The 26,724-nt window shown below is 46.8% G+C and overlaps 2 protein-coding genes across 2 annotated transcripts; both read right to left on the bottom strand.

Annotated features, from left to right (window-relative positions):
• Positions 1-156: 156 nt before the first annotated feature.
• LGALS1 (galectin 1) lies at positions 157-7,097 on the bottom strand. The gene is made up of 4 exons (XM_081211147.1): positions 6,849-7,097; positions 5,212-5,291; positions 1,308-1,479; positions 157-381 (listed from the first exon to the last, which is right to left on the bottom strand). Exons 1-4 carry the CDS (start codon positions 7,080-7,082, stop codon positions 235-237), a joined length of 633 nt encoding a protein of 210 aa, XP_081067273.1. The 5' UTR covers positions 7,083-7,097; the 3' UTR covers positions 157-234.
• Positions 7,098-22,075: 14,978 nt separating this feature from the next.
• Positions 22,076-26,609, bottom strand: PDXP (pyridoxal phosphatase). Its single transcript, XM_081211140.1, has 2 exons — positions 25,876-26,609; positions 22,076-23,834 (listed from the first exon to the last, which is right to left on the bottom strand). The coding sequence occupies exons 1-2, from the start codon at positions 26,495-26,497 to the stop codon at positions 23,509-23,511; spliced, it is 948 nt and encodes a 315-aa protein (XP_081067266.1). The 5' UTR covers positions 26,498-26,609; the 3' UTR covers positions 22,076-23,508.
• Between the last annotated feature and the right edge of the window lie 115 nt (positions 26,610-26,724).

Raw genomic sequence — 26,724 nt, 5'->3', positions numbered from 1 at the left:
ATTGTAGTTAGATGTGTCAGAAGTGTTGGCTCTTAGTCCCCCCCCCCCATATTCCACAAGCATCTACTACTACTGACCACAAACATCATCTGTCTCCATGGCAATGATGGCCCTGGAAGAACCATGTGGCAAAGACTCAGAAAGACACATCACCAGTTTACACCAGAATTCAGCTGTGTTTATTTTGCTGCCTTATTAAGCAGGAGAGGTGAGCAAGACAAGACCGGGAGAGGCTTAACCGAGAGATATGCCTTTGAAGTTAAAGTCGCCTTCTACGCAGACATATTCAATGCCTTCCAAGTGAGCGCTGTTGGGGATCTTGAACTGATGGTTGCCAGGCAATGTGATGGTCACCTCGTTTTTGTCATGAGCGAAGAGCACCTGAAGGAGGGGGGGGGAAAGGGGGGTTCAGCATGAGAAGAGCACCATCCCTCCAACTGCTGGGAGGGATAGCTCACTTGGTAGAGCATGAGACTCTTAAATCACAGGGTCATGTGTTCGAGCCACACGGTGGGCAAAATATCCCTGCATTGTTTTTTTTTTGGGGGGTGGACTAGATGATCCTTGTGTTCCCTTCCAACTCTTCTATGATTCTAGTTATCAAGCGACTGGACTGGAGTTATAGCTGCTAGTGGAAGATGCACATCTATCCTGGGCTTGCTGGCTTTTGACAGAATTCCTGGGCCTTTTTAGAACAGCAGAAGAGGCAGGAGTTCAGCAGGTAGTGTTTCCTTTCCATACTAACAGGATTGAGATCCTGTCCGTCCCCCCCACACACTGAGGGCTGTTTTCCTTCCTGGGCAACTGTCTGGGGGCCACAGGCCAGTGTTGGGTGGGGCCAAACAGGTGACACAAAACAGGTAAATGTCACCTTTGGACAGCAGGCTAGTTACTACGCACACACTTAACACACCTGTCCCTAGCACCCATCCAGGCAAGGAAAAGGCAATGTCAGCATTTGAGGAAACATTTAGCCAGGCCAAAGCGCACAAGGAGGGTGTCAAGGGTTGTGGCCTTGGGAGAGCCTCAAAAGCCTGAGGATCTCTATCATCTGCATTCCAAGGCAGCTCAACCTGTTGAATGTTTGCTTCTCCGTCAGCTGCTAAGTGCACAGACAGGAAGCTGGAATAGGGGTGGGCAGGGAAGCATCACCTCAGTTTGGATCAGTTGCATAGGAACTGGGCCTCCAGTCCAAACCTCAGCAGCACCTTCACCCCATATTCATGCATTACAGAGTCCTTTCCCACTCAAACCCACATGCGGTCCCTCCTTTCCCCTGCCACAACCTGTGCAGATCAGAGTCTCACCTCCGCGCTGCTGCCCTCTTGGAAGGGGAAGTTGGTCTCCCTGTGTTCTTGGCCCCATTTCCCGTTGATCTTGGAGTTGCAGACAATGGTTCGGATGTCCCCGTGAGCATCGAAGCGTGCGTTGAAATGCAGCATGATGTCATTTTGGCCTTTGCCCAGGTTGATGACCCAACTGAAACAGGCAGCAGACAGTTAACTGCAAAGCCCTCACATCTCAGAGATCCACTGCTACACTCTTCAAATGCTCAATGAAGACTGGATGCAATCTAAATGCATATAAGCACACATACCCTGCAATCTTTGTGCTAGCAAATCAGGAGAGATGCTCAATAAACAGATCGTGTGGAGGAGCCCTTAGTGTCTCCACATTTACTTCAGAGTTGCCCAGAGAACCACAGTGGCAGCTGCTCCGCGTTCAGAAATTATTTCACAGACTCATAGAATTAGGCTACGTAGACGTTGCCCACTTAAAACTCAGCAAGGTCATTTCCCTCCCCTCACTGTGTTTCAAGGCGCATCAGTACGCTTGGATTTGTTTCCAAGTTGTCTGTCCACACATAGAAGCCAACTCCTAGGGGCTGAGGTCCCTTCAGCCCTCCCTCCAAAGTATTTGAGGGTGCCAGCCTCCCCCCATTGATGGGCATTGCAATTCAAATGGTGTGTGTGCACCACATCTTGTGATTATGTGGGGCAGGGCCTACCTGCCCCCCACCATATTTTACTCAAGTTGGCACCTTTGCAAGGGGGGTGGGACTGCCTCTGTCCGATGGATTATGGTTTATGTTTTCAAATTGGGTTGAAGCTGGCTTTAGTGGGGAACACATCAAGCCACAGTATTTCACAAGAAGCTACTCTGTCGTGGGTATCATTGTGTGTACAGGGATTCAAAAACCAGCAGTGGGAGAACAATGGAGCCACAGTACATGGCCATATGTACACAACTGCGGAGATCATCTTGTAGCAGCAACCAACAGTTCACCAGATGTTGGACGGCAACTCCCAGCCAGCATGGCAAATGGCCAGGGGTAATGGGAGTTGCAATCCAGCAACATCTTGAGGGCTACAAGTTAAGCTTCCTTGATCTAGGACCATCCCTCTGTTCAGTTTCTATTCATGGAAAAATGCAAGCTGCTTCTACCTGTCCTAGAGGCAAGTTGAAGCAATCCCACAACACTTCTCCTTATCGAAGAATATTATCTGCCTCTTTTGAGTGACCCTCCCTACCCTTGAGGCGTCACCATGTAGGTGCAAGCCAGGGAGGTTTGGGGAATGAAAAACTAGGAAGCTTCACTGATGGTATCACAAGGAGATGGGAAGAGTTTGGGCATGTTCACCTTCAAGCGTTCCCAGTGATGGAGCCAAAATCCCTCTGATTTGGCCCTGAGGCCCCCTGCTGTCCAACCACAGACCTCTTGCATTGCTGGAATTTCCCAACATTTGCTCATTAAGCCCTCTCTTTGAACAGTTACAGTTCCTCATATAATGAGAATTCAGAAGAAACAAAGGCAGCTCCAACCCTTGTCTTCTGGAAGCACTACAACCACCTCCAGTGGCTAGATTTCACTGCTGTAGCATGTGATCGTGCAGCAGACAGAAAGGGGTGTGGTGCTGTCTCCCCGCTACTGTCTTTTTGGCAAAAGAAATCTGTCAGCCAGCAGAACTACTCAGCTGGGCCTTTGATGGAGCTGGTTTCTGGCCTATGCAATTGCAGCCTCCTTCAGTTTGCTGCTTTATGAGAGCCCTTATTCCCCACCCCTGATTCCTAAACTCTTCTCCTTCCATCTCAATCCAATCCCCACAAGCTAAATTTTGCTCAGGATTGAATCCAACCTGGTGCGGATTAGGGGGGGTGTCTCAAACATGCAGATTCTTTTGGCAAATGTTCCGTCTTCTTCCTGTCCCAGTTTGCGCTCCATCACTCTGTGAGATCTAGAAGCGGCTTGGCGTGCATTTTTAAGTATTTCAGAGGTATACGTAGGTCAATGTGGGAAAGGCGGTGGCTCTGCAGCAGAAAATCTCCTTCAGATGCAGAAAGTTCCAGGTTCGATCCCTGGTATCTCCAGAAAGGGCTGGGAGAGACCCTTTCCCGAAATCTTGGGAGAGCTGTTGCCAGTCACTGCAGGCGGTTTAGAGCTAGATGAAGCAACAGTCTGACTTAGCTCTGGCATTAAGTCCTGGGCTGGCATGCCAGTACCCACGCAGGTGCCGAGGTTGCCATACCTGCTCAGGACATTTTGCCGCTTGAGGCAAAAAGGGAAAATGGCGGAGGGAGGCACCGCCTTTTCTCTGCTGCCGCCTCACGTGATGAGGCTGCCCAGTGAAGCCCTAGCGTGGTGAAGGTGGCGGCGGAGAGAAAAAGAAGGCTGGAGAGGAGCAGGTGGCAGTGGTGGGAGTATTGGAGGAAGCGTGGTGGTGGCTGAGTTGGAGGCAGCAACAGTGGAGGCGGCAGGGAGTGGTCCAGATCTGATGCCACTCCTAACTCCGCCCAGCCTGCCACCCGAGGTGACTGCCTCACCGAGCCTCATGAGTGTGCTGGCTTTGGACCCTGGACTTTGGTTCCAATGGCCAGCCCCAGATGCTCCACTGCTGCTAAGTGAAGCCCCCCATTGGCTGCTATTTGCATCTCCAACCTCCCACACATTCATTGCTCTTACACAACTGTGGCTGCTCCTTGAAAGTAGGCAAAGTTCTGTGCTCTCCTTTAAATGCTTACCCTGATTGCTGTGGGATGGATTGTACAGCTTGCCCTACAAAAACGAGACGCTTGTAAATCTGGGACAGGGGAGGGACTCCCAAGCGGAAAACCACAATGAGGAAAGAGAAAAAGCAGTGCGTTCGTCTGGAGAAGTTGTACATTCTTCCTGGCAACAGCACCAAGCGGGTCTTGACTGTGTACAGTGGGCATTCAGGGGAGAAAGGCTTTGCAAGAGGAGACTGAAGGGGCGGATGTGGGGGGGGGGGGAAAGGGAGAAGGATGGTTGCTTCCAACATCTGGTTCTGTTTAGGCTCTTGGCAGGAGCAGCACAAGCATGGGGGGGGGGGCGAGGCCACGAGCTGGTCTAAGTTCCGATGTAACGCACTGGAAAATACTGCTGGGGGTGGGCATTACTCCTTCCCCTTCTTGGCAATTTTCACCAAAGCAAGGTTTTCTCCACAATGGAGAAAAATGTGCCTCTTTAAATGCGGGTGTGTCCCCCCCCCAATCCTTAGAATGTCTGACATGGCTAGTATCAGAAAATAATAATCCACATTTAAGGAGGGAGATTTGGAGACAACCTGCGATGGGGTCCACCTTTTGTTCTGGTGTGGACACACCCTAAGACCAAGGGAAATGGGCTTCCTCTCTGTAGCTTAATGGGGAGCAGTTTTACCCCTAGGTCTCCCTCCTCCCTCCCATGCCACCAAGAGCATACCTACGGACTCATCCATAAGGTGGGCAGTAAGTTTCCTGAGTCTTCATTAATTCCCTCTTGTGTATATGAAGTTTTCTTCCAACCACTGCCTTTTCATGCTTCCTTCTCTCTCCTTAATCCAGACTTTCTCATATCGAGGATACTCCAGAAAGGAGAGGGAATGAGAAAATCTGGATTAAGAGCAGGGAAAGGGGTGGGCAGCCAGTGATTTTGAGGAGAATGTCATACAGGGAGCATCATTACTGTCAAACGACAATGGAGATGAGCCCTAGCGCTCCACACTAGTTTAACCGTCATTCCGATGAATCCCTTGGAGTTTGGATATATGGAAGACGAGGGGCAGTGCAGGTCTGCAACCGAGTTCTCAGTATGTTGTGAACGATGCCCAGGATTCTTTGGGGGAAGCCATGAGAGCCAAAGCTTCCAAGGCCCATGCAAGTTTGGAATGTCTGCGTGCCCAAAGGTAATCTCTCCCTATGAAACCAGCTTACCTCTTAGCTCCTGCTGGGATATCACCTTTCACAGCAAGACGGGCGCCGGGGGCCACATGCAGGCTGGTGCAAGTAATTCCCTAGAGAAGGAATTGAGAGAGGAGTGATTTGTTCTCTCCCTTTGCCAAGCAGCAGTAAATTCTGGTCTGATTATATTATTGCAGATGAACTGCCCTCAGGAAACTTGCCCCCGTTTTCCTGCTTAACTAAGAGGGGGACAGGGAATCTGCGGCCCTCCAGATATCACTAGACTCCAGTTCCCATCAGCCCCAGCTGGCATGGGTAGCGGTCAGAGATGATGGGAGTTGTAGTCAACAGCACCCAGAGGGCCACCTCTAATGAAAGAAGATGTCATGTTATTCATCACCCACCAAAAAGAATCTGAAACAAAAATGTGGGCATGTAGCACATTTGATTCCTAAGCTTCAAAGGAGGTTAATATTTTTAAAAAATCACCTAGTCTTGAAATAACTAAAGATCTGGCAATTTTTGTGGCATTAGGTTTGGCAGGCAAGAGTCTGTTTTCATCAGATGAATTAAATCAACCAGGACACTCTTAAGCACCAGCTTGTCGGGCGGTGATGGGGAACCTGTGGATGTTGGAACTACAACTCCCATCAGCCCAGACTATTGGGCATGTGGCTCTGAGTGTCCTGCCTCCAGACTCCCTGATACCCCATGCAAGAGAGTATGGTCCTTACCTCTCCTGCTTCAGATGAACAGAGAAGTTAGTGCACCACTTGTAACCTCAGCCATCCAATCAGTAAAATGGGTATAAAACCTTGCTCCTTTTAAGCAGCAGCCTGAATTAAACAATTGGGCTTTTCCTGCCACAGAGAAAGAGCTGGAGGAAAAGCACCCTCATCTTAGTTCCTGTGTTGGGAGCAGGGCCAGCAACAAGAAGGTAGCAGCCTAAGTTACAAAACTTCCCTAGAAAGAAGTGAAAATGATATCTATTTTTTCCTCCTAGCAAGAAGAGAAAGGCTTAACTGGCGAAGGCCGCCGGCAGATGTTCTGAGCCACGCCCAGCTGCCTTTGAACATTCCCATCTCTCACATCCAACAGGTGCCTTTAAGTGCTTATAATTCATTTATTATTACTCCAGGCTCCGAGCAAGTTTCAAAAATGGGATTAGAGAGTCTGGGCACAAGATAGGGTGGCGCCAGAAGTAGCTAGTTCCAGCAACTTTCCCTATCTGGTGCATGTCTCTGTGTGCGGTGGGAAGCTTGTAGGCTGAAGACTAGGAGAAATGAATCATTGCAAATGCAGATCTAAGCAGAACTCCAATCTTCGCTTTGCTACAAACATGCCCTTCTGAGAAAGAGAGGGTTGCAGGATCCCCATTGCTATGGGGTTCTCCCCTGACCACATCCCTCCTCCTGATTGCAGCATGTGAGGAGAACGCACAGTCTAATAGCCAAACATCCTCTTGCACTACAGATGAATCAGCACAACTCCTGAAAAAAGCATCATCAATCGATAGCAGGACTCTCTCCCTTCAGCCTCCCTGACATGCCTGCAGATTTCCAGCACTAAGAGAGGCTGGAACTCCAGTGCCCTTGGTGCATTGGAACGCCTGCCCCTGTGGGCAGTTAGTGATACCCACCAGCTGCCCCCCACCTTCTCCCCAGACTCACAGGCATGATGCTGTCCTTCCAAGCTGTTTGTAGCTCACTTGGGTCCTTGCTCAAAGTTGTGGGGGACGAGAGTGCCACTCCCTTGCCCTTATATAGGCTAGCAGCTGAGGAGTCACAAGCTCCAACGACCAATCCAAAGGCAGCAGCAGAAGATGGGCGGAGAAGGGGGCGGCGGCAGCTATTTGTGGGGGATGTGGCACAGCCTTCCTTGTGGATGCTGAAGGCGGCTTTCATGATGCGTCCCAGCCATTTGCTGGGAGAGGGAACATCCAGCTAAGTGTGGCAGTGACGAAGCCAGTGGAAAAATAGTTTTACAATGAGAGGGTTTTATTGTCCGGGATCTTTTTAAAAATTAAACATGGCAGTTGGCAGGAACAGTCCTGGGCCTCTTTGTTTTAAAAAAGCCGAGAGCAGTTAGAAGTACCAAAGCCAAAAGATGCAGAGAGATATTGGAATAAATGGCCTTTATAGAAGAAGGCAAAAGAATAAAATCAGAAAGAAACAGCGTGTATTTATGTAACACAGATATGAAAATGTTTGGAAACTTTACAGACAGTTAAGTCTGTGGCCTGTGGCCAAACCCTCTAATGTGGCTTCACAGCTCTGAAATGCAGGGGAAAAACAGGATTTACTGAGCTGGAAGTGTCTTGACTATTTAAGCCATTATCCATGCTCAAATCAACTTATCACACGTTTGTCCAACAAGCAGTGATGGACACTCAACAACATCTTCTAATAATTGGTTCTGCCGCCCAACTCTTCTCCCACTTTGAGATTGTAACCTAAAGATTTGCTCCTTTTTGCCATTATCTCCAGAATTGGAGTGGGGAGAGAAAGAGAAGCCTAGTCCTCTTTAGTTTTTGCACATCTTGGCGTGCATGGCTTCTTCTGTCCCAAAGCCACCACTAGGGGCTCACCTGCATGACACATATGAAGAACCACACCCCTGTTCTCCACATTTATCCATCTGAAATAGCTACCACACCCTAGTCCCATGCTTTTAGCTACCATATTGGAAGATCAACCTCGTTACCAGCCAATTGTTACCAGCTAGGTGGATGTTAAACACAACCAGGGTAAGGTTGGGAAACCCAAAGGTAGCAGCCCCACCCAATGAAGGATCAATTTCCTTGCCCATTCCAAGAATGTAGAAAATACTGGCATCAAAATATACACACACCCTGTAGTTGAGAAGACCTATGGAGGGCCAAAGATTCCTCACACCTTCATTAAAGACATTATATGACAGGGTTACTTTATAAGTCTATAGTGACACTAAGCGCTTCAAACTGTGGCTGGCTTGTTCCCACGGAACATCTCAAGTCTCCAGACTGCCAGCTTTTCCATTTGTAGTACACGACAGAATAAATGTACTACAGACAGGCAGCATCATATACCCCAACAGGTGTGATTAAGAACAAATTCAGTAGAAGCCAACAACCAGTACCACAACTTCCAATATCCGAGGGAAGGATATCACTGCACTTATTCCATATTGCAAGAACAAAGGGTTATTGCTGAAAATTCCAACCTTTGCTTGGTTTGTGCTCACATTGTCCAGTGAGAATGTTCACACGCTGTTCTTGTGCTGGATATGTGCCGCCAAACAGAGGGACAGTCTTCTCAAATGTTACAGCAAGGAACATTGGCTTGTGGATGTGGGTTTCAAACCGAGGCATCTTCCTCACCCCTTCCACGCTAGCAGCCAGTCAGTGCTTGATAGCATTGACTTGACTCTTGGTTTGGTGATTCCTTCTTTGCAGAAATACAGGAGAATACATGTTGCATGCAAGGATCTCTGGTTCAGCTCCCCACCGAGAAGATAAGTGTTACAACTTTTCAGCAACTATCAGCCTGCTGGATGGATGTGATGGTGGGGGCAAGTATCATTTGTGACCATTCTAATAAGTACAGCGGGAATGCATGTAACAAGAAACAAAGATCTGTCTTGCTTTTCTGCTAAAGCACCCAGCACAGAATGGAATCCAGCATGCTGGCTGGGGCTGATGGGATTTGTAGTCCAGAACATCTGAAGGGCATCAGGTTGGCGAAGCTTGGTGCATCTCGGTCGATCCCTGTTGTTAATCCGCACCTGCACTCAAGCACCTGAGAAAGCCACCAGGTGGGGATGACTCATGCATGGCTGCTAAAAGGGGAAGAGGGTGAAGCTTGCTGGCTTGGGGTCTCAGGGTTTGTTCGGCTGGTGACCAAACCTCCCATCCATCCTTGGCTGGGCGTGTCTTGAGGCAGCCCTAATGCTTCTTTCAAAAAGAGCGAGCAAACCGTTTGGTGCAAAAGGCCCTTCCAGAAAATTCCGCATCTTTTGAAATCTACCCACATTTGGTAGACCAGACCAATTGTGACTCATTCTAAACGGAAAATGCTTTTTTTTTTTTTTTTTGAAGGGGGGACGAAATAACTTCTCTGCAAGAGCAGCATCTGTATAATTAAATCTGTAGAGCAGCGCAGAACCAGGCTGCAGGCCAAACGTCTGCTTTTGTGGTTTGTGTGGCTTTGCTCGCCTTGTGTTCTTCCACCCCTCCCCTCATCACAAGATAGGCTGAAGCTCTTCCAAGAGAGTCAGAACAAATCTTTCTTTCTTCCTCTACTAGGTTCGTTTCTCTATGCTTATGGCAACAGCATTAATGGTTCAGATATCATTTTAGCCCTCTAGCATAAATTCCAGAGTTTAATAACACTTTGATGGTGTGTAGTAGAAAAGACAGGAGGCACTGCAGAACTTTGGTGGGTGGTGGTAGCACAGGACAGGAAAAAAGGAAATCTTGTGGGGAGGGATAATTCTCAACTCTTGTTCAGCAACAGAGTGACTTCCCTATTACCATTGCACTAGCCCCGATTTTGAATTTGCAGCTTGATAACTGTATGCTGGTAACAAGGCCTCTGAATTGCAGCCATCTATGTCAACAATTCCATCCAAGTCAACAGAATCATGAAATTGACTGTGGCAGCTGACAAGCTGTTTCTGGCCTGGTGTCAATTTCGTGCCCACCCGAAAGTGTTTTGGAGATGGGGAAGAGGAGTGGGGAAAGAAAAAAAAGTGCTTTTGAATGACAGATCACTGCTGAGAGTGAGAAACGGCTTTGCACTGCTGCTTCTCCCTTTTGAAAAGTCTGCATCGGTGCATGTGTGGAAAATCAGGCACACAGAGTTCAAGTGGGGTGGGGTGGGAGGTGTATGGGTGGGTGTGTCCCGCTTTCCCAACCAGAAACATTGGAAGGCTTGCAATGAACATCACTGTCCAACCTGGGATAATCAGGGAAGTAACTACAGAGAGGGCAGTCAAGGAAGCCTCTTTACAGATGAGTGAGTCCAATGCTATTCTCTCACCTGGACAAAAGCTTCTGGTTCTCACCTGCTGGTCTCAGCTACTAGCTCTGTTCTTGCTGGCTATAAACTGTTTCCACCCTCAGCTTCACAGAAGCTGAGTTAGACATGTGAGAAGTCTGCAGACCAGAAGAGAGATATTATCTATCAATTTGGGGAAGAGGAAGGAAACAGAGAGAATTAAATAGATCAAAAGTCACTCCTTGCAACTCCCCCCTCAACAGAAGCAATTCTGTTATATTCCTCTTTTAGCATTGAGTTCCCCATCAGTCTCCAACCTTCCCTTGCCTACAGGATATCTTGCATCAGAAACATGTACTGAAACCCAGTGCTTGCTAGCTAGGCTGCCACACCTTTGTGTGAGTCATTCCTAAGACATTGGCCCCCAAAGCACCTGGCAACATCTGCCCGGCACCTGAGAGAGATTTTAATTATGATGAACGGTGGCAAGACCAGAAAGAGTGTTAACAAGTATATTAAGTCAATGGAATGCTTTCTATGCAACTTGGACTGAGAAGGCCCATTCACACATCAAAACATCCCTGGATGTTGCAGTAATCAAAGAATGGACATACAGGCGTGAACTAGGCTTGATACAGGCACCCAGTGGTGACTGGTGGTCTTTGGTGCTGACAGGAAGGGCCATCGTAAAGATTATCACACACTGCCCTGTCTTCCTCAAGCCAATCCAAGAGGGACACTCCTGCTCTGGAGCAGGTCGGCAGGAATAGAGAACATTAGTTCAAGCTGAGGGCTGCCTCCCCTTCACGACACATCTTCTGGAGGGGTTCCATGGCAGTGGTGGGAAGGGCTGGAGCCAAATGTGGGTGGGGCCAGAGCCACATTCTCTTTTCCTTATACGCATACAGATTCTAAGCATTAGAAATAATAGTAAAATACAATAGCGGCCTATGTACTGTGGACCTGCCCTGACACTGAGGTTGATTCTACACAGTGGTTGCTCCCCGTCTCCATGACACTGAAATCAGTAATAAGGTCAAGTCTACACCATACATGGTCCACCTCCCCCAAAGAATCCTCAGAACTGTCACTTGTTAAGAGTGATGGGAATCATAGCTCTGTAAGGAGTAAACTACAGTGCCCAGAATTCTTTTGGGGAAGCCATGGACTTAAAATATATAGTGTGGTGTGAAGTAGAACTGCTTTAGGGGAGTAACCACATCATCTAATTCTCCCTTGTCATGACCAGAAAGAAGTGGCAACAGAACATCACAGGGTTTTTTTTAAAAAGCAGCCCAAATTTCAAAGTTACAATCATGAATACTCCCTTTTTTATGCAGATTGGTTGTTAACAGTCCAGGCTAATCCACTGAAATTTCATCAGTGGGAACTAACCATTAAGACATTTTTTTGGGGGGGTGGGGGGGGGTGGAATCCCTAATATGGAATGAGAATCTTTCTTATGTGCCAACATGGGCTTTTCCTGTGACTTGGAAAATGCCAAATTTAGCCATTCAACAAGGGAGGATAATAAACTGGAGGAAGAGGGTTTTATGCCACCAGAAAATGGGACTCCATTCTCTGAGGGAACAGTTCCCTCTGACAGCTGGGTGAAGCTACCCAATTTGTCATCTATTGACTTATTGTCTAGCACGCCACCAAAAATTAATCTCCACCTTTGCTGGTAGAAACACTGCCTGGTTTCTTTGGATTCCTGTTCTCTGCTTATCAAGGAGCTTATGCATTTTGCCTACGGATGGAGACGGACCTGGGCAGAAGCCAGTTCTTGTGTCTGATGGGGAAATCAAACTATTGTTCTGCTTCTTCTTCCCAGCAGGCCTTGCTGCAACTACCTGAAACCTGTCTAGCACCTTAAAGAGCTTCATCTGAATGTCTGCCACCTTCTTGCCCCATTCTGCCTTAAGGCCAAGACCAGATGCAGACTCCATGGCTTCTGTGTTAGCTCAATCCATTTCCCCCCTCCCTCCCCCAGTTTATTTCCTTACCATCTTGTCTGGTGAAGCGATCCACACCATGGATTTGAAAATTCTAAAGCACATCGAGTGCACATTTAAACTCCATGGGTTTCTGAAAAGAACCATGAGAACAGTAGTTTCTTAAAGAGTGCTGGGAATTGATGTTTGAGGGGATGGGAAGACAACGGTTGGAAGTCTTGTGGTTAAATGTGCATTGAATGTGCTTTAAATGTATAGTGTGGAAGGTAAAGGTAAAGGACGCAGGTGGTGCTGTGGTCTAAACCACTGAGCCTCTTGGGCTTGCTGATCAGAAAGTCAGCGGTTCAAATCCCCGTGACTGGGTGAGCTCCCATTGCTCTGTCCCAGCACCTGCCAACTAGCAGTTCGAAAGCACACCAGTGCAAGTAGATAAACAGGTACCGCTGCAGCGGGAAGATGAACGGCATTTCCGTGTGCTCTGGTTTCCAACAAAGTGCTCCATTGCACCAGAAGCAGTTTAGTCATGCTGGCCACGTGATCTGGAAAGCTGTCTGTGGACAAACACCAGCTCCCTTGGCCTGAAATCGAGATGAACGCCACACCCCATAGTCGCCTTTTACTGGACTTAACTGTCCAAGGGTTCTTTACCTTTTTTTAATAGTGTAGACCTAGCTTGAAAGCAGGTACAATATTTTGTGCTGTTTTGATTGGCCTGATAAATGGATTTTTGAACTGTTCTTAGGAGCCAACAGGGCCACTTTTACTTTCAGAGTTTATGGAAGATGCAAGAAGTAGAGAGCGATCCCTAAACAGTCTTTTTTGGAGCTAACAGTAACTGGAGTACAGTTATGGGGTCTACACATGTATGTTGCTGGGAAATCTGCCTTGTAAGAGGAGCTGTTTGCATCCCCTTGCTTTGTTTGGGTGTTAATAAATATAGCAAATATTTATTAATATATGCTGTAAGTCACCTCCAACATCCAAATAAAACTAAGCCTGGTAGTTCTGCACTTAGGGTTTCTCACCACTCTGGGAAGTCAGGTTCAATGTTAGTGCAATATAGCGGATCATAGTGCAACTATTTGTTTGTGTCATATTTTATGATGCTTTAATTCATTGTAGTTCATGGATACATTGCAGTGTATTGTTCACAATTTTAAGGCACAATTGAGGCGCCCTGAGGGGACTTTTGAGTCAAGTTGGTGGAATACAAGGTCGTGCATTGCTTATAAAACACCTACAATTTACTAAGCACTGTACAGTGTCTCAAAGATAAGACAGTCGCTGGTCGCAGGCTTACAACTTAATAGACCCAATACAGAATATAAATCCAATGAATGAAAGAATGACAGTCACTAGGCATGAAGACCAAAGCTTCAGGCTTGAAGGTGTGGCCTTCTCAAATGAAAATCCCCAATCTATGGGCCACACAAAAAAAGAACAAAAGAGCAGATATCCCCTATAGCAGGGCTGTCCAACTTCCAAGAGACTGTGATCTACTCCCACTATAAAAAACTAGCAGTGATCCACCCATTGGATTGACCAAAGTTATTGAGCTTTTTTAGGGAGCCAGAGTTGCTGAGCTTCCACCTCTTTCTACTTTAGAACTGGTTGGTTCTCTGTGTGTATTTGTGGCCAAGATAAACTTCCATTGCTGTGTAATTACCAGGGAGATGGTGCTCTCACTGCAAAGCTACGTGGGTAGTCCACACCCTCTCCCTGATTTTCGTGGCCACAGTGATGTTGCCTGCAGCTTTGCAAGCCCACGCAAACACTTAATTCTCAGGCTTCCAGGCTGAGCTCAGAGCTTGCAAAATGGGACTAACCTGTTGGGTCTGATATCTTGCCGCCTGTTTCGTGTATGGGACAAGTCGTAACTATGTAAACGTCCCACACATGCTTTCTTGGACTTCTCTTGGGAAAAAGAAATGAATGATTCTGAAACAGCTTAAAATAAATATTGTTTAACACAAAGTGGAAAAGTTCCTCTTTAGCATTTATTTATTTATTCATTGTTAATGTGTCCTTTGCTTTATCTTTCTCTGTGTTTCCTCTCTTTATTTCTATTGCCCTTTTCTTGTCTTCTGTTTTCCTCTTTTGTTTTGTATTTTCTGCACCTGCAATTTTACTGTATTGTGTGAAAATCTCAATAAAAAAATTCAATAACTGAGTACCATCCATTCTGATGGGCAGCAGCTATCCAAGATCTCAGATAGAGGTATTTCCCACCTGCTGGCCGATAACCATTTCACGTGGAGATGCCAATGATCTTCGGCATACAAGCTGTTATGAACTGAAGTTCTCATCCTGGGCCAGCAGGCGGATACTGTAGATAGTTATGCAAATGAAGGATCGAAAGTGACGTTCAGTGATTGGATAGTTTGTATGCAAATGAAGGATCGAAAGTGACGTTCAGTGATTGGATAGTTTTAGAAAATGGCAACAGTTACATTGTTCTGGAGCTCTATTTTAGCAGGCTAACTGAGCTCCTAAACTCAGTTCTGTTCCAGCTTACAAATAAAGAGCTGCTTTGGAAGAATCGCTGTGTCGTCTGATATGTTCGCCCACAACTTAACACAAGCCATCTGCTCATTCTTTGAACATCACCTGCTTATCTCTAGCTAAGAACGTAAGAGCAATTTTGCTGGATCCACCTAAAGGCCTATCTAGCTCAACATCCTTCTTCCCATTATGGCCAACGAGATTCCTGTTTGACACCCACAAGCAGGTCACGAGGGCCAAGAGCACTCACTCCCTGATCATGTTTTCCAGAGATTGGTATTCAGATGTTGATGCCTCTAATTCTGAAATTAGCACATCAATAATGACCACTGGTAGGGGTCAGTGTAGCTGGGATCCTGAGCATGCCGCTTAACTCCTGGGCTTACTGCAATGCAAGCCTCATGCAGAACACAGACTACTTGTCCTAATGAAACATTAGATTTTAAAAGCAGGAGTCAAATAAACCAAGCAGCAGGCAATCTAATTCAAAACCAAAAGCCCACCAGAATAGAAAAATCTTTGCTTTTATTTTCAGAGCTGCAGGAATGTTTGCTGCAGGAAAGGCTGTAGGAATATCTTTGCTGCAGGAAAGGCTATATGCTGCCTTCATACACACCTAAATATTGCACCCAACATTCTGCTGTGGTTCTCTGTTGATGGTCAATCACCATATAACATAGTGCTATGTGTTTGTGGGTGCTAGACCACTGTAATCTCTGAATCAAGCAAATGTTAGAATTTAATCAATGCTTGGAGTGTTAAGACATGGATGCCAGACTCATACACATTAATCCAGACCCATGTGTATTAAGTTGTGTGGAAGACAATGCCAATCCCCCAGAATCAACAAGTCTTAAATACAGTCATACCTCATGTTATGTTTCTGTCAGGTTGAGCGTTTTCAGGTTGCATCCCGTGGTGACCTGGCAGTACCGGAAAGGGTTACTTCCGGGTTTCGCTGCTTGCGCATGGCTAGATGTGCAAAATGACGTCACACGCATGCGCAGAAGTGACAAATCGTGACCCGCGCAAGCACAGATGCAGGTTGCATTCTGCTCATGTTGCGAACGGGCCTCCAGAACGGATCCCATTTGCAACCAGAGGTACCACTGTACTAATTAAGCAAGGGTAACTTCCTCTTCAGGTGATAGACTGGGGGATGAGCCATTAGGACTACGAAGGACCAAAGGAACTCAAGTGTGAGATGGAAAATGGTTGGGGCCTCTCCCTCAACTCAGAGTTAGTAGAAGATCAAGCTTAGAGAGGTTGGAGGGAGGAGTGATGTCACCGGGAAGAAAGGCGGCAAGGTGAGGAGACAGAAGCAGAGCACAATGCTTGATATCTGTGCCCATGGAGGAAGAAGGGCCCTCTTGGGGTGCTGATGCTGTGAGCTCCTCCATCATAGGCTCAGGTGGTATATATGTGTAAATAAACCATACACCATAAAGTCACCCCAGTCTCTGCTGTGCCACATGATATTTCAGCTTTCCATATCATGTGGAAGGATTTCTGTGGTAACCCCATGAGTCATTATGAGTCATTCAGCAACTGAGGCTCAACGGTTTTGATACAGCTAGGATGGGATCCATAGAGCTGTGCAACAGACAGATGCTTTATAGGCCACACAGCAGCCACTTCTGAAATGGAGGGGGACTTCCCATACTAGCGTGTGATATGGCCTGGGAGTCTGCTGACCAAAGAAGTGGAGAAGAAAAAGAAGGAGGCAGCAAAAGTTCAGCCTGCTAACCACATCTGGGTCCTTGAGTTTGCCTAATGCAGCTCTTTGGCTCCTTGCCTATATTGCTTAATTTCGGAGCATGTGAAATCCTTCCAGAAAAATGAGCTCGAGGGTTAAACCCTGGCAAACTCTGGTTTACATTATGATAATGCACAGAACACTTTGGCCCATGCATGTTGCCAATGTGGTTCTTAATAGGTGCTTCCTAATGTCGCTCTACTCAGCCATTGCCATGGAATCAGGGCACACAATTCCTGGAAGTAAGATGGGTCATTCTCCCCCGTCACTGCATTTAATCAAGAAGCACAACTGGTGTCTGTTGGGTCTTATCAGCCATAATCTATTACTTCTCCTGAAATATGTCTTTTTTATATATAAAAGGGCTCTGGCATGATGTTGGCTGTGGAGTGTGGGAAACTTTTACTGTCACACCCTTTTTATTGTCACACACCAGCATCTTAATTTGGGTGGAGAGGGCAATAAAAAAAAGGATCCATACGGGTCTAGATAAGATTGCTTGCTAGCAATCTAGCGGAACGGAGGGGAGAAAATCTTTGTGGTTTGAATGAATGGAGCAAGACTAGTATAAATCGACGCCCACGTTTTCTTGAGAAAAATTGCATCGCTGCACCTGCAATTCTTCAGAAACTAGTATATCTTGTGTGTCCAACTATGGTTTCTGGAACATTTTTGAATCCAATATGCAGGAGCACATGCTGCCCTTCTCTTGCAGGGCAGCCTTGGGATCAGGTCTGCCTAACCACCTTCTTCACACGGGTAACGCTTTCCCCCAAAGCTTGTGGCATTGCCACCTAGGTGCCAACAGGAATCACAAGTGGCACAGCCAATAGAAGTTTCTTGTGCACCTGAGCTGGAAGGCCCCAATGCCCCCAGTGCCTGTCTATGGTACAGTTTGGCTTGTGGTGCCCACTCCCTGCCAGGGTGGACTAGAAACAAAACTACCGTAGCTCAATGTTTCATGAGTGCTGCACACAATACCTCAGAGCACCAGATGCTCATATTTAGGACTTGGCCTGTGGCTTTTTCCTTCCTCTCCCTCCCCCAATCAATTTGCCTCGAAGGATATCTTTGGGGGAAGAAAAGGCTAAGGGGTAAACGCTACACAAATCCAGAGCGGAGTCCCTAAGATGGTTGGATGGTGCCTTGTGCAGCTCCTTCCAGCAATTCCTGCAGCCAAGCTGGTGCCAAACATATTGCTCTGCTTTCCTTTGGACCAGCTACACCTAGTCAATGGAAAAGATAAGGCCGAGCAAGGCAGACCAATGGCAATACTGCTTACTCCCAATTCCAAGACAAGCTGCTCAGCATTGTTCCCAATACAGATCCTTGGAGGACCCCGCTGCCTACTTCCCTCCCCTGGAAAAGCTGTCTGTTTATTTATATATTCTGCTTCTGCTTTTTAAACTGGTTACCAGTTCATATGACAACACTCGCTTTTTTCTGCTGACTGCTGATGTTACATGGCTGCTTTGGGGATGTGGAATTAGGAAATCCATCTATGGATCATCAGCTCTTTCTAGATTATTGTGGATTCTCTCACATGATTCTACTTTGAAATCTTTAAGATAATATTTTCGTTTCCGGTTAATTAAGATGTTTTTAATGTATACTTTGACTTTCTTCCGTAATGTTTTATTCTGGCTTATTTTATTTTGTGTTTTAATGTGTTGTAAACTGCTTTGAGACACCCCTCCTTAAAAATATAAAGCAGTATAGAAATGAAATTAATAACAATACAGTTGAGATATTTTTGTGTGAGAATGAGCAAAAGTTCTCATATCCTAGGCATGGAGACAATACAAATCAATAGTGAGGTACAGCAGAGAAGACCTCAAGACTGCTGGATTACAGTGAAAAATACTACCAATGCCTCCATGCTTCACAAAGAAACAGGATCAAGCCCTCCTTTTAAAAGGTTGCAAAGTTGGGAAGTATAGACTTCTTGAGGTTTTGCATCAAAGACTCCAGGTGTTCTAGGCACCCTGGTGTCTTTAGGATGGAGGTGGTCACAGTATTAACACCCCAAAAGAACTTGCTTCTCCATTCATTGCAGCTTTCAATCCAGCACAGAGTAAGCAGGTCTCTGTGTTTCCAGATTCCAGCCTGCTTCCAGCTCTCACATACAACTCTGGCTACTCTTCTCATACCTAGCAGCTAGGTGTGGGAAGGTCCACCAATTTGTTCAGTGGCACAGAGCAACTTCTTTGGTTATGCTAATGGTGGTGCTTAGCTAGCCACCCAAAGCAATTTACCTAGTCCTAGATGAAGGGACTGGTTGGGCAAGCTTGCTCTCATACATTCTACCCCTACAGATACAGGATCCCAAGAATGGGAAACGACTCAGGGCACCAACCAGAAACTCATAACAATACTATTTCTAAACTAGCAAGGGCAGAAATAGAATCCCAGTTTGATCAAACATATAATAATTTGTGCTTGAAGGCCATACACCGATCCTGGAGAAGACAGCTGAATCACTCCATGGAAAGAATGAATGGGAGTAAGTTATGCTAACTAGCAGCCAAAGAGTTAGTAAAAGCTGTTATTTGAGTATGTGAATCAGAACTTAGGACTCTCACTTCTTCCTTCTGCTTTCTTGTGGTTCAAGCTGAGCCCCAAGCTTTCCTATGGTTAGCTTTTCTGTTTCTCCCTTTAATTGGTACCTTACGAGTTCTTTGTAAATGTTTAAATAGGCTTAGACTTGCTCATCCGTTTGCATTTTGGTGGCCAGTACATGTTTTGATTATTTTAGGACTCTCACTTGGCAAGTAGACCACTTAGTGGGGAACAGGAGGAAGGGGCAGCCCAGCACTTGCTGCCTTGGGTGTATGTGTGTCCAGGGCAGGGTGGGGCAGATTATGGGATGAGAGAAGAGGCCATGCCATTGCCCTCTAATCCCATGAAATTCAGAAGGCTGAGAAAGGGAAGAGTTTAATTCATGCCCCACGGAAGGCAACTGGTTGCTAACTTTTATTGTAGGAATATAGAATCTACTGAATAAATATACTTGCTTCATACGCAAGGAATCAGCACATCTTACAACAAACTATTCTGCACTTTAAGCCGAATGTTCGTTGCATCAGCTGCTGCACTCGGGAGCCCTCTGCTGGATGAAACGTTGATTTGAAAGGTTTGGTACTTGCGACGACTTTCAGGACTGGGCAAGCTTGACAGTTTTAAAGCGTAACAAATGTTGTGGGGAATCAAACCCTTCAAGTGCTTCCACTTGAAGAAAATGGAGATATCCCAAAACCTAACAGGGGAAATGCATTTTTCCCTATAGCTACCAGGATTCTCCCCTGCCCATGTATAAGCTAGAATGCCCCACCATTCATCAGGTATTAAGAAAGGGACAGGTTTTCAGCAGCAACCCTCTCAGAACAAAACTACCCTCCAATCCATTACAGTCCTTTATTTCCACATTTACCAGCCTTTCACTTCTGAAGCGGATCAGTTCCCGCAATGCAACATGCAGGGATGGAAGCTTTAAACTGATTGTGTGAATAAGCCTGCAATGCCTTATTATCCATAGTTGAGTTTAATCTCTCTCTTATTATCTCATTGTTACTTGGGCTTCTTTATTTTGCAACCCTGGATAGTAAGTCAAATATTCCACTGAAGATCACTCCACATCCACCCACAGAAGCCAGATAATGACAGCTTCTCGCTTATTCATCACCTTGTGTTTATAACCACAATTAGAGCAACATTTTTAAAAAATGCAGCACGTTACAGCCCAACTATAGTTTTGCACAGCAAACACACAGGATAATACATACCATTTTGTTGCCAAGGGAATTTCATTTGGACCAGGAACGTCCGTCCGCTTGACTCTTGTAGGGCTGGGATGGGGAACCCATGAAAGACTACAGTTCCCATCATCCTAGTCAGGTTATGCTGGCTTGAGGGGCAAGGGAGCCACAGCTGTGTTGCCAGGCTCATCATGTTATATGTACAGTGAAGCCCAATGAAAATGAATAATCACCTGTAACATACCATGCCCTCTTTGTTTTCTGTGCACCACTTCTCACTTTTCAAGGCTGTTGTGGTGAAACAATGTGTGCTATATCTCTAAAGCATGACCAGAACAGCCAGGCAAGAGCAGCAGCAGCTAACTTACTCATTGCCCTTGGGACTGGCTTAAATGCAGCATCTCCCAGCTCTGACAAAATTAGCTGCAGGCTCCGTAGTACCTCAAAAGAGCTGAACTAAAAGGTCAAGTCTGCATCCTGTTTCCCCATCGTGAAAGGACATATGAAAGATGAATTTAATAAGAGCAAACAAGCTTGCTCTGGTGATATTTAGACTTGAGTTGAAAGAGGTATCCCATAGGTGGGGTTTGTTTTGCAAATAAGAGCAAAGCAGGAATGGGGCACCTGTGTCCCTCCAGATGTTGCTGGACTCCAAGGCCCATCAGCCCCAGCAAGGCTGGCCAATGGGCAGGGATCGTGGGAGTCAGAATCCAGCAACATCGGGGTAAAAGGATGGTAGTGTTTGTGGAGAAGGGATGCAAAAAGAGGCTGCAAACACCCACAACAGCAGTGTACAGAAAGATGTATTGAATCACCTGTTCTCTGAACCTGCCCAAGCCCCAAGATCAAACGGAGGGACCTCTCTTTCTCCCCATCAGTAAAGGGCTTTTTCAGAACTGAAGCATCTAACACAGTGGAACAGAACACCTCAATGATCTCAGTGATTGGGATAATAGATCTATAACTGTTGTGACACAAGCCTGAATTTCAGAGCTTAGGCTTGAACTGAATGGCTTTCACATGAACTAAAAGATTGCCAAGCGATCTTTCAGTTCATCTGACACAACTTCTCTGCTCACCTTCCTCTTTGGCACTTTCTTCTACGTATGAACTCAGTGGCTGCTCAACAGTTATATAGTTCTTGGATAAGACTCAAAACAGAATATTTTTATGACCTAGTTTGGTCTGGCTTTTAATGAGTCTCAGAAGTATCAAGTAATGGATTTTTGTGTATTACAAGGTACCCTTTGGCTTCATGATTAAGCTTTTAAAAAATGTGTATCCTCTCGTGAAATATATCAGCTTTGCTCCATTGATTAGGGATAAACCTCTGTAGAATTACTGTCTCTCCTAAAGCTTTCAAAGCTGAAGAGTTCAATTCTTCTTCCATTTTTTCTGGTAAACATCCAAGCAGGACACTTTCAAGCAACTGAACAGGACTGAATTCACTCGCCTGAGTTGCACTATGTCACCACGTTCACTTGGCCCAGACTTAATTTCTTAGCATTTGGATATTGTCTGGAAGGAATTTTAATTAGAAATCAGGAAGAGCGGTAAGTTAACACACAACAAGAATCTTAGCAAAGTCACAGCAAGTATTCGAAGGGCTTCACTGCCAAAAAACAAACCACCTTCCAGTTCACACCGACTCCAAAACTTGAGTGATGTTTTGTATTTGCCTCAATTCAGTTTCTCAGCTATTATGTCAGGCAGATTATTTGCATTTCTAAAATGAAACAGAGCTCATCAGCAAGTATACCCTTGCTTGGTAAGAAGTTGTGTCCAATTTCAGCACCTTCCATTTAGGCTTCTTTTGCCCCCCCCCCCCCAAATTTGAAAAGATAATGTGTGTTAAGATAATCAACTAATTTATTCAGTCATTATACACAGCTATCTCTGATTTGATATATTTCTATCATGCCACTGAGTAGATTAATGGGGAAAAAAGCCAGATTCCATCTTGTGCCTGCATTTTATTATGTGCAGAATGACAGCGAATGTCAGAGAACCACAACAACATGGAGGTACAGGTAAGTGAGTGGGCCCAGAGGCTACATGCCCACTTTGGCACAACTCATCAGCATAATTTATACAAACACTTTAATAAATACATAATAAACCATAAAAAGACAAGCAAGGACTTATTTTGGGATGCTGTGGCACATTGACAGCACTGGAAATGCCAACGTTATCCCACAAATCAAAGAACACCACAGCAGGTCAGAGGGCGGATCAAGGTTCACCCCCCACCTAGGAGAGTGGTGAATCCTATCAGGCACAGACAGGAGTGAATTAATTTACTGACATGTTTCATTGGTCCACCCAGTCAGAGAGAAGGGGGTGGGGGAAAACACATTGTGTTCCTACCTCAATACAGGCAGGAATATCTGGAGGCTGTTATTACTGAAGGATTACCAAGACGAAGTGACAGCCAATTTAGAACTTCATGGGCACAAAAAATTGTTCTATGCATTTCATTCCTTACAGCAGCAATCCCAAAATTAAACTGGAGTGATAAAAATTCTGTCACCTGAGAAAACTCTCAAGACAGAAAAAAACCCACCTTCATATTTAATTCACAGTTAAAAGAGTTTTACATATTCCAGATTTACCACACTTATATGCTTTCTGACTGAGCTAGTTGGCAATTTCTCCCCACCTGCACAACACAGCACTTTGGGAGTAATTCCTGTGGATGAAAATGCCAGACAAAGTTTGAATGGATCAAACATGTAACGTGCATCAGAAACCTACCCTCAGCCCTTATCACTTCAGAGCAAGTTGTAGTGTTATGATAAGCTTGTATATACACCCACAGGAATTATTTTCCCCGAAGAGCCGTTCTGTAGAAGAACTGTGTTACTTCTGAACTGGATTTTGAATGCTCCCCTTTTCACAGCAAGAGTTCTGGGATAAACCCCGCTACCCCAACACTGGCATGGAATGACAGTGGCTATAGAAGAGAGATAAATAGTACCGGTACAAACGTTGCTTCATTCAAGCTTGGGAACAGAAAACATCACAGCAAGCACATTGCTGTGTTTCAAAGGGGAAAAAAAGCCGAGGACAACAGTAAGAAGGCCACTAGTGGCAACAGTAAAACCAAGATAATTTAAATAAATAACTACTTCATGCCAAGAGGAGGGGGAAATAAATAAATAATGGTTCGGCCTATAAATAACCCACTTTCACATAAGATTCTCTGTTCCCTTATAGCTGGCTAAAGTAAAACAAAAGGACCTCAAATAATGAACTAACACCCCTCTCTTCATTCTTGAAGAAACACTGGAATGTGATGAGCCCAGAATCAAGGAGAGAGGGAGCAGAAGTAGGAAAGGGCGGCAATCAGGAATGGGACTAGGAACTCTGCCCACCCACATCTCCCCTTACTCATCCAGGCCGGGTATTAAGTCTGCAATACTGTCCACATAATAATGAGGCACCAGGTCCTTTGCAGCAGGGCTGTCGCTGGCCATGTATGCCTGTGCCTCCTCTAGGTTTGAGACTCCTGTCAGGGTCAAGACCGTTTCAAGGCCACAGTTCTTGCCAAACAGGATATCTGTCTCCAGCCGGTCACCCACCATGAGCATGCGGGATGGATCCACACCAAAGCGCTCCACAATGCACTCAAACATATACGTGTTGGGCTTCCCAATTACCATTGCCTTGCGCCCAGATGCTGTTTCAACTGCAGCAGTGAGACTCCCTGTTCCTGAGAGAGAAAAGACAACAAGACACCCTCATGTGAAAAGATTGGTCTCCAATTCATTAAGCAACTTAAGCATAGCCTACATATTTATGCAATCAAGCTAGATTGGGTTGACAAAGGATGTGCAAAAGAGCAACTTTTTAAGCCTCCAAATGGTGAGACTGAACAGGCCTAGTTGTCTCAATGAGGTGGTAACTCTGCAACTGTCCCTTTAGGAGACAGGGACATGCCACACTGAATGCTCCTCCAATTGCATGGAGGAGAATTCAACCATGCAGTCCCCACCTGCAGCCAACCTGTGCAGCCCAACACACTATGACCTCAGCCTCAGTGTTGGAGATAAGCACTTGCTTGGTAGCCAAATGCAACAAGGAATTGAATGCATGTGATCTAGCAGAAAGGCGAAGGAGAGGCATAGCACTCCATCCCTCCTATGTGCCAGGCATAGAAACCAAGCAGACTGCAAGACAAGGGAAGGTCCCACCTCCATCCCCAGGATAGAAATGCAGTGAGCTGGTGGAGGAAGGACAGAGGTCTTTATCTCTCCTTTGAGAGTCTCCAGCAGGCTAGTAACTTTTGTGGGCTTATTACAAGGCTGCTACACATCTTAAACCCTAGTCCGAGAACTTAAATCCTAATCCAAGGATAAAAGCACAAACTCTATCCAGGATGAGAGCGCTGACTCCAAGGCCTTGATGAAAAGAAATTCTACTCCACTCCCTGCTGGTGTGTTAGTTCATGGAAAGAACACATTTCTAGCATTAGGCTAGATATTTGAATTTCCTTTCATTGTGTCATGTAACTTACACATTGTCCTGTATGACTAACAGTAAGCTTCCCCTTTGATTGATTAGCACTGGCATAAAGTGGGATGTAAACTGGTCACATTTGGGATACTGTTGAGGTTAACAGTGAATATTTCCAAATAAAGAATGAACAGACACGTCAGCTGCCTCACAAGTGTGGCACTAGAAGTCTAGGGAAATAAAATCAGGAACCTGAAGCCAGCTAATGGAATTGTAGCACTTTTTTTAGTTCTCTTACAATCCTTAATAGATTCTAGGTTTGGGATTCCCCAAGGTACAGAAAAGACCGCCTGCACTGTCACACAGAGCCTGATGCACAGGTGAAGGAAAGTGGATGGCTACTCATGATGGTTTGAGGAACTGTATGGCTAACTCACAATACTGATCAATGTAAGGCACCGTAATAATGCAGATCTAGCTAACAACCCAAACAGCCTACCAAGAATATTGGGTACCTGGGATGTACCATGTATCACATAGCTTTACAGGACCCCATACTTGGCAGACATAGTATTTTAGCATCCGATGAGCAGGATACAGGAATGGGCTCCCAAACTAATAGTGCTTGACCACTGACGACATAATACATGGCCAGGAGTTCCTCCCAGACCCAGAGGGGAATACCATCCTTAGTCCAGGATGCTCCTAAGAGGCTCCACAGATGCCAGCAATGGGACACAAGGGTAGTGTTCCTTTAACTGGTATTTTAGGAAAAAGGACACCTGATCCTTTTGGAGAACCATCCTTAACCCTTGACCCAAGAAGGGTGGTCTATGGACTTAGATTCAAACCCTAGCTCAACTCATGAGGTGTCTAAGTAAGCCATAAGAGTTTGGCCTCAGCTTGCGCATCTATGGTAAAAATACTACAAGCGAGACGGCGTATTGTTCCGTTTGAACCACAGCAACATGGGAACAAGCCCCATAAGGCTTAAGAAGCACTACCCCAATTCTAAGATTTTCCAGGTATCCATTACCAGTCACGAGTGCTTACCATCTGAACCCAGGGCACACCCTAAAGTTCGCCAGCTGAGGTTCCAGACCTTACTTTAAAAACCCTGGGCTCCTTGTCCTGTCGGTTTGGAAATCCCTCTCCAAAGCTAAGGAACGCGAGGGCGGAGGGGAGGGAACAGGGCAAACTACAGTCACTCGGCCATGAGCGGAAGGGGAGCTCTGCTCATGCTCAGGAACCAGGCGCCGCAGAGGCTCCGTGTTGGAGCCCCGCTCCCCGTCACTCACCCGGGGTGCGCTGCCCGCTGCTCAGCGGGTGCCAAGGGTCCGGGTCGGTGGCCACCAGCAGGCACTGCGGGTCTCGCAGGTAGGCGCAGGCCTCGGTCAGCTTGGCGAACGTGAACTGGTCGTCGTAGCCGACGACGACGGCGCGCACCGGCAGCCTCTCGTGGCCGGCCGGGTCCTCCTCCTGGTCGTCCCCGCCTGCTCCTCCTCCTTCGCCGACCAGGCGCAGCCCGGCGTCCCGCAGCTCCCCGCGCAGCCCTTCCCCGCCCAGCACGAAGACGCAGCCGGCCGGGGGCGAGTCTCCGGAGCCGCTCTCGCCGCCCAGCAGGCGCTGCCGGAGGTAGAGCGCGGAGCAGAGCGCGGAGCTGAAGACCTGCTCGGCGCGGACGCCGCGGAAGCCCAGGCGGGAGAAGCGGCGCTCCAGCTCGGGCACCGAGCGGCGGCTGTTGTTGGAGACGAAGAGGGCGGCCTTGCCGTTGCGGCTGAGGCGCTCCAGCAGCTCCGGGGCGCCGGGCACCGCCCGCTCGCCCGTCCACAGGACCCCGTCGCAGTCGAAGAGGACGCCCTGCGCCTCGCCCAGCACCTCGCGCAGGCACGAGCCGCTTAGCCGCCTGCAGCCCGCCATGCTGGGACCGGCCGCTCTCACCGCCGCCGCCACCCCCGCACCGCCTCTTTCTCCTCCTCCTCCGCTCCCGCCCGGGCCAATCAGGAGCGCAGCGCCGCCATGACGGACGGAGGGGAGGCGGCGGCGCGGGAGCACCAATCGAGGGGCTCGGCGACTAGGCGCGTCGGGCGAAACAGAAGCGGGCCCTGGCTCAGCGGCCAACCGCGTTGCAGAAAGACCCGTGACTG

The sequence above is a fragment of the Podarcis bocagei genome (genome assembly GCF_964188305.1).
Source record: "Podarcis bocagei genome assembly, chromosome: 10".
Taxonomy (NCBI): Eukaryota; Metazoa; Chordata; class Lepidosauria; order Squamata; family Lacertidae; genus Podarcis; species Podarcis bocagei.
Note: the sequence above shows the minus strand (reverse complement) of the source record. Positions and strands in the feature narration are given on the sequence as shown.

Excerpts from the sequence above, each read along its gene's own strand:
- PDXP (XM_081211140.1), bottom strand. The coding sequence starts at position 26,497 with ATGGCGGGCTGCAGGCGGCTAAGCGGCTCGTGCCTGCGCGAGGTGCTG. Across the intron at positions 23,835-25,875 it reads CAGCGGGCAGCGCACCCCGG|GAACAGGGAGTCTCACTGCT; the intron begins GTGAGTGACGGG and ends TTTCTCTCTCAG.
- LGALS1 (XM_081211147.1), bottom strand. The coding sequence starts at position 7,082 with ATGAAAGCCGCCTTCAGCATCCACAAGGAAGGCTGTGCCACATCCCCC. Across the intron at positions 1,480-5,211 it reads ATCCCAGCAGGAGCTAAGAG|TTGGGTCATCAACCTGGGCA; the intron begins GTAAGCTGGTTT and ends TGCCTGTTTCAG. Across the intron at positions 382-1,307 it reads AAGAGGGCAGCAGCGCGGAG|GTGCTCTTCGCTCATGACAA; the intron begins GTGAGACTCTGA and ends CCCCTCCTTCAG.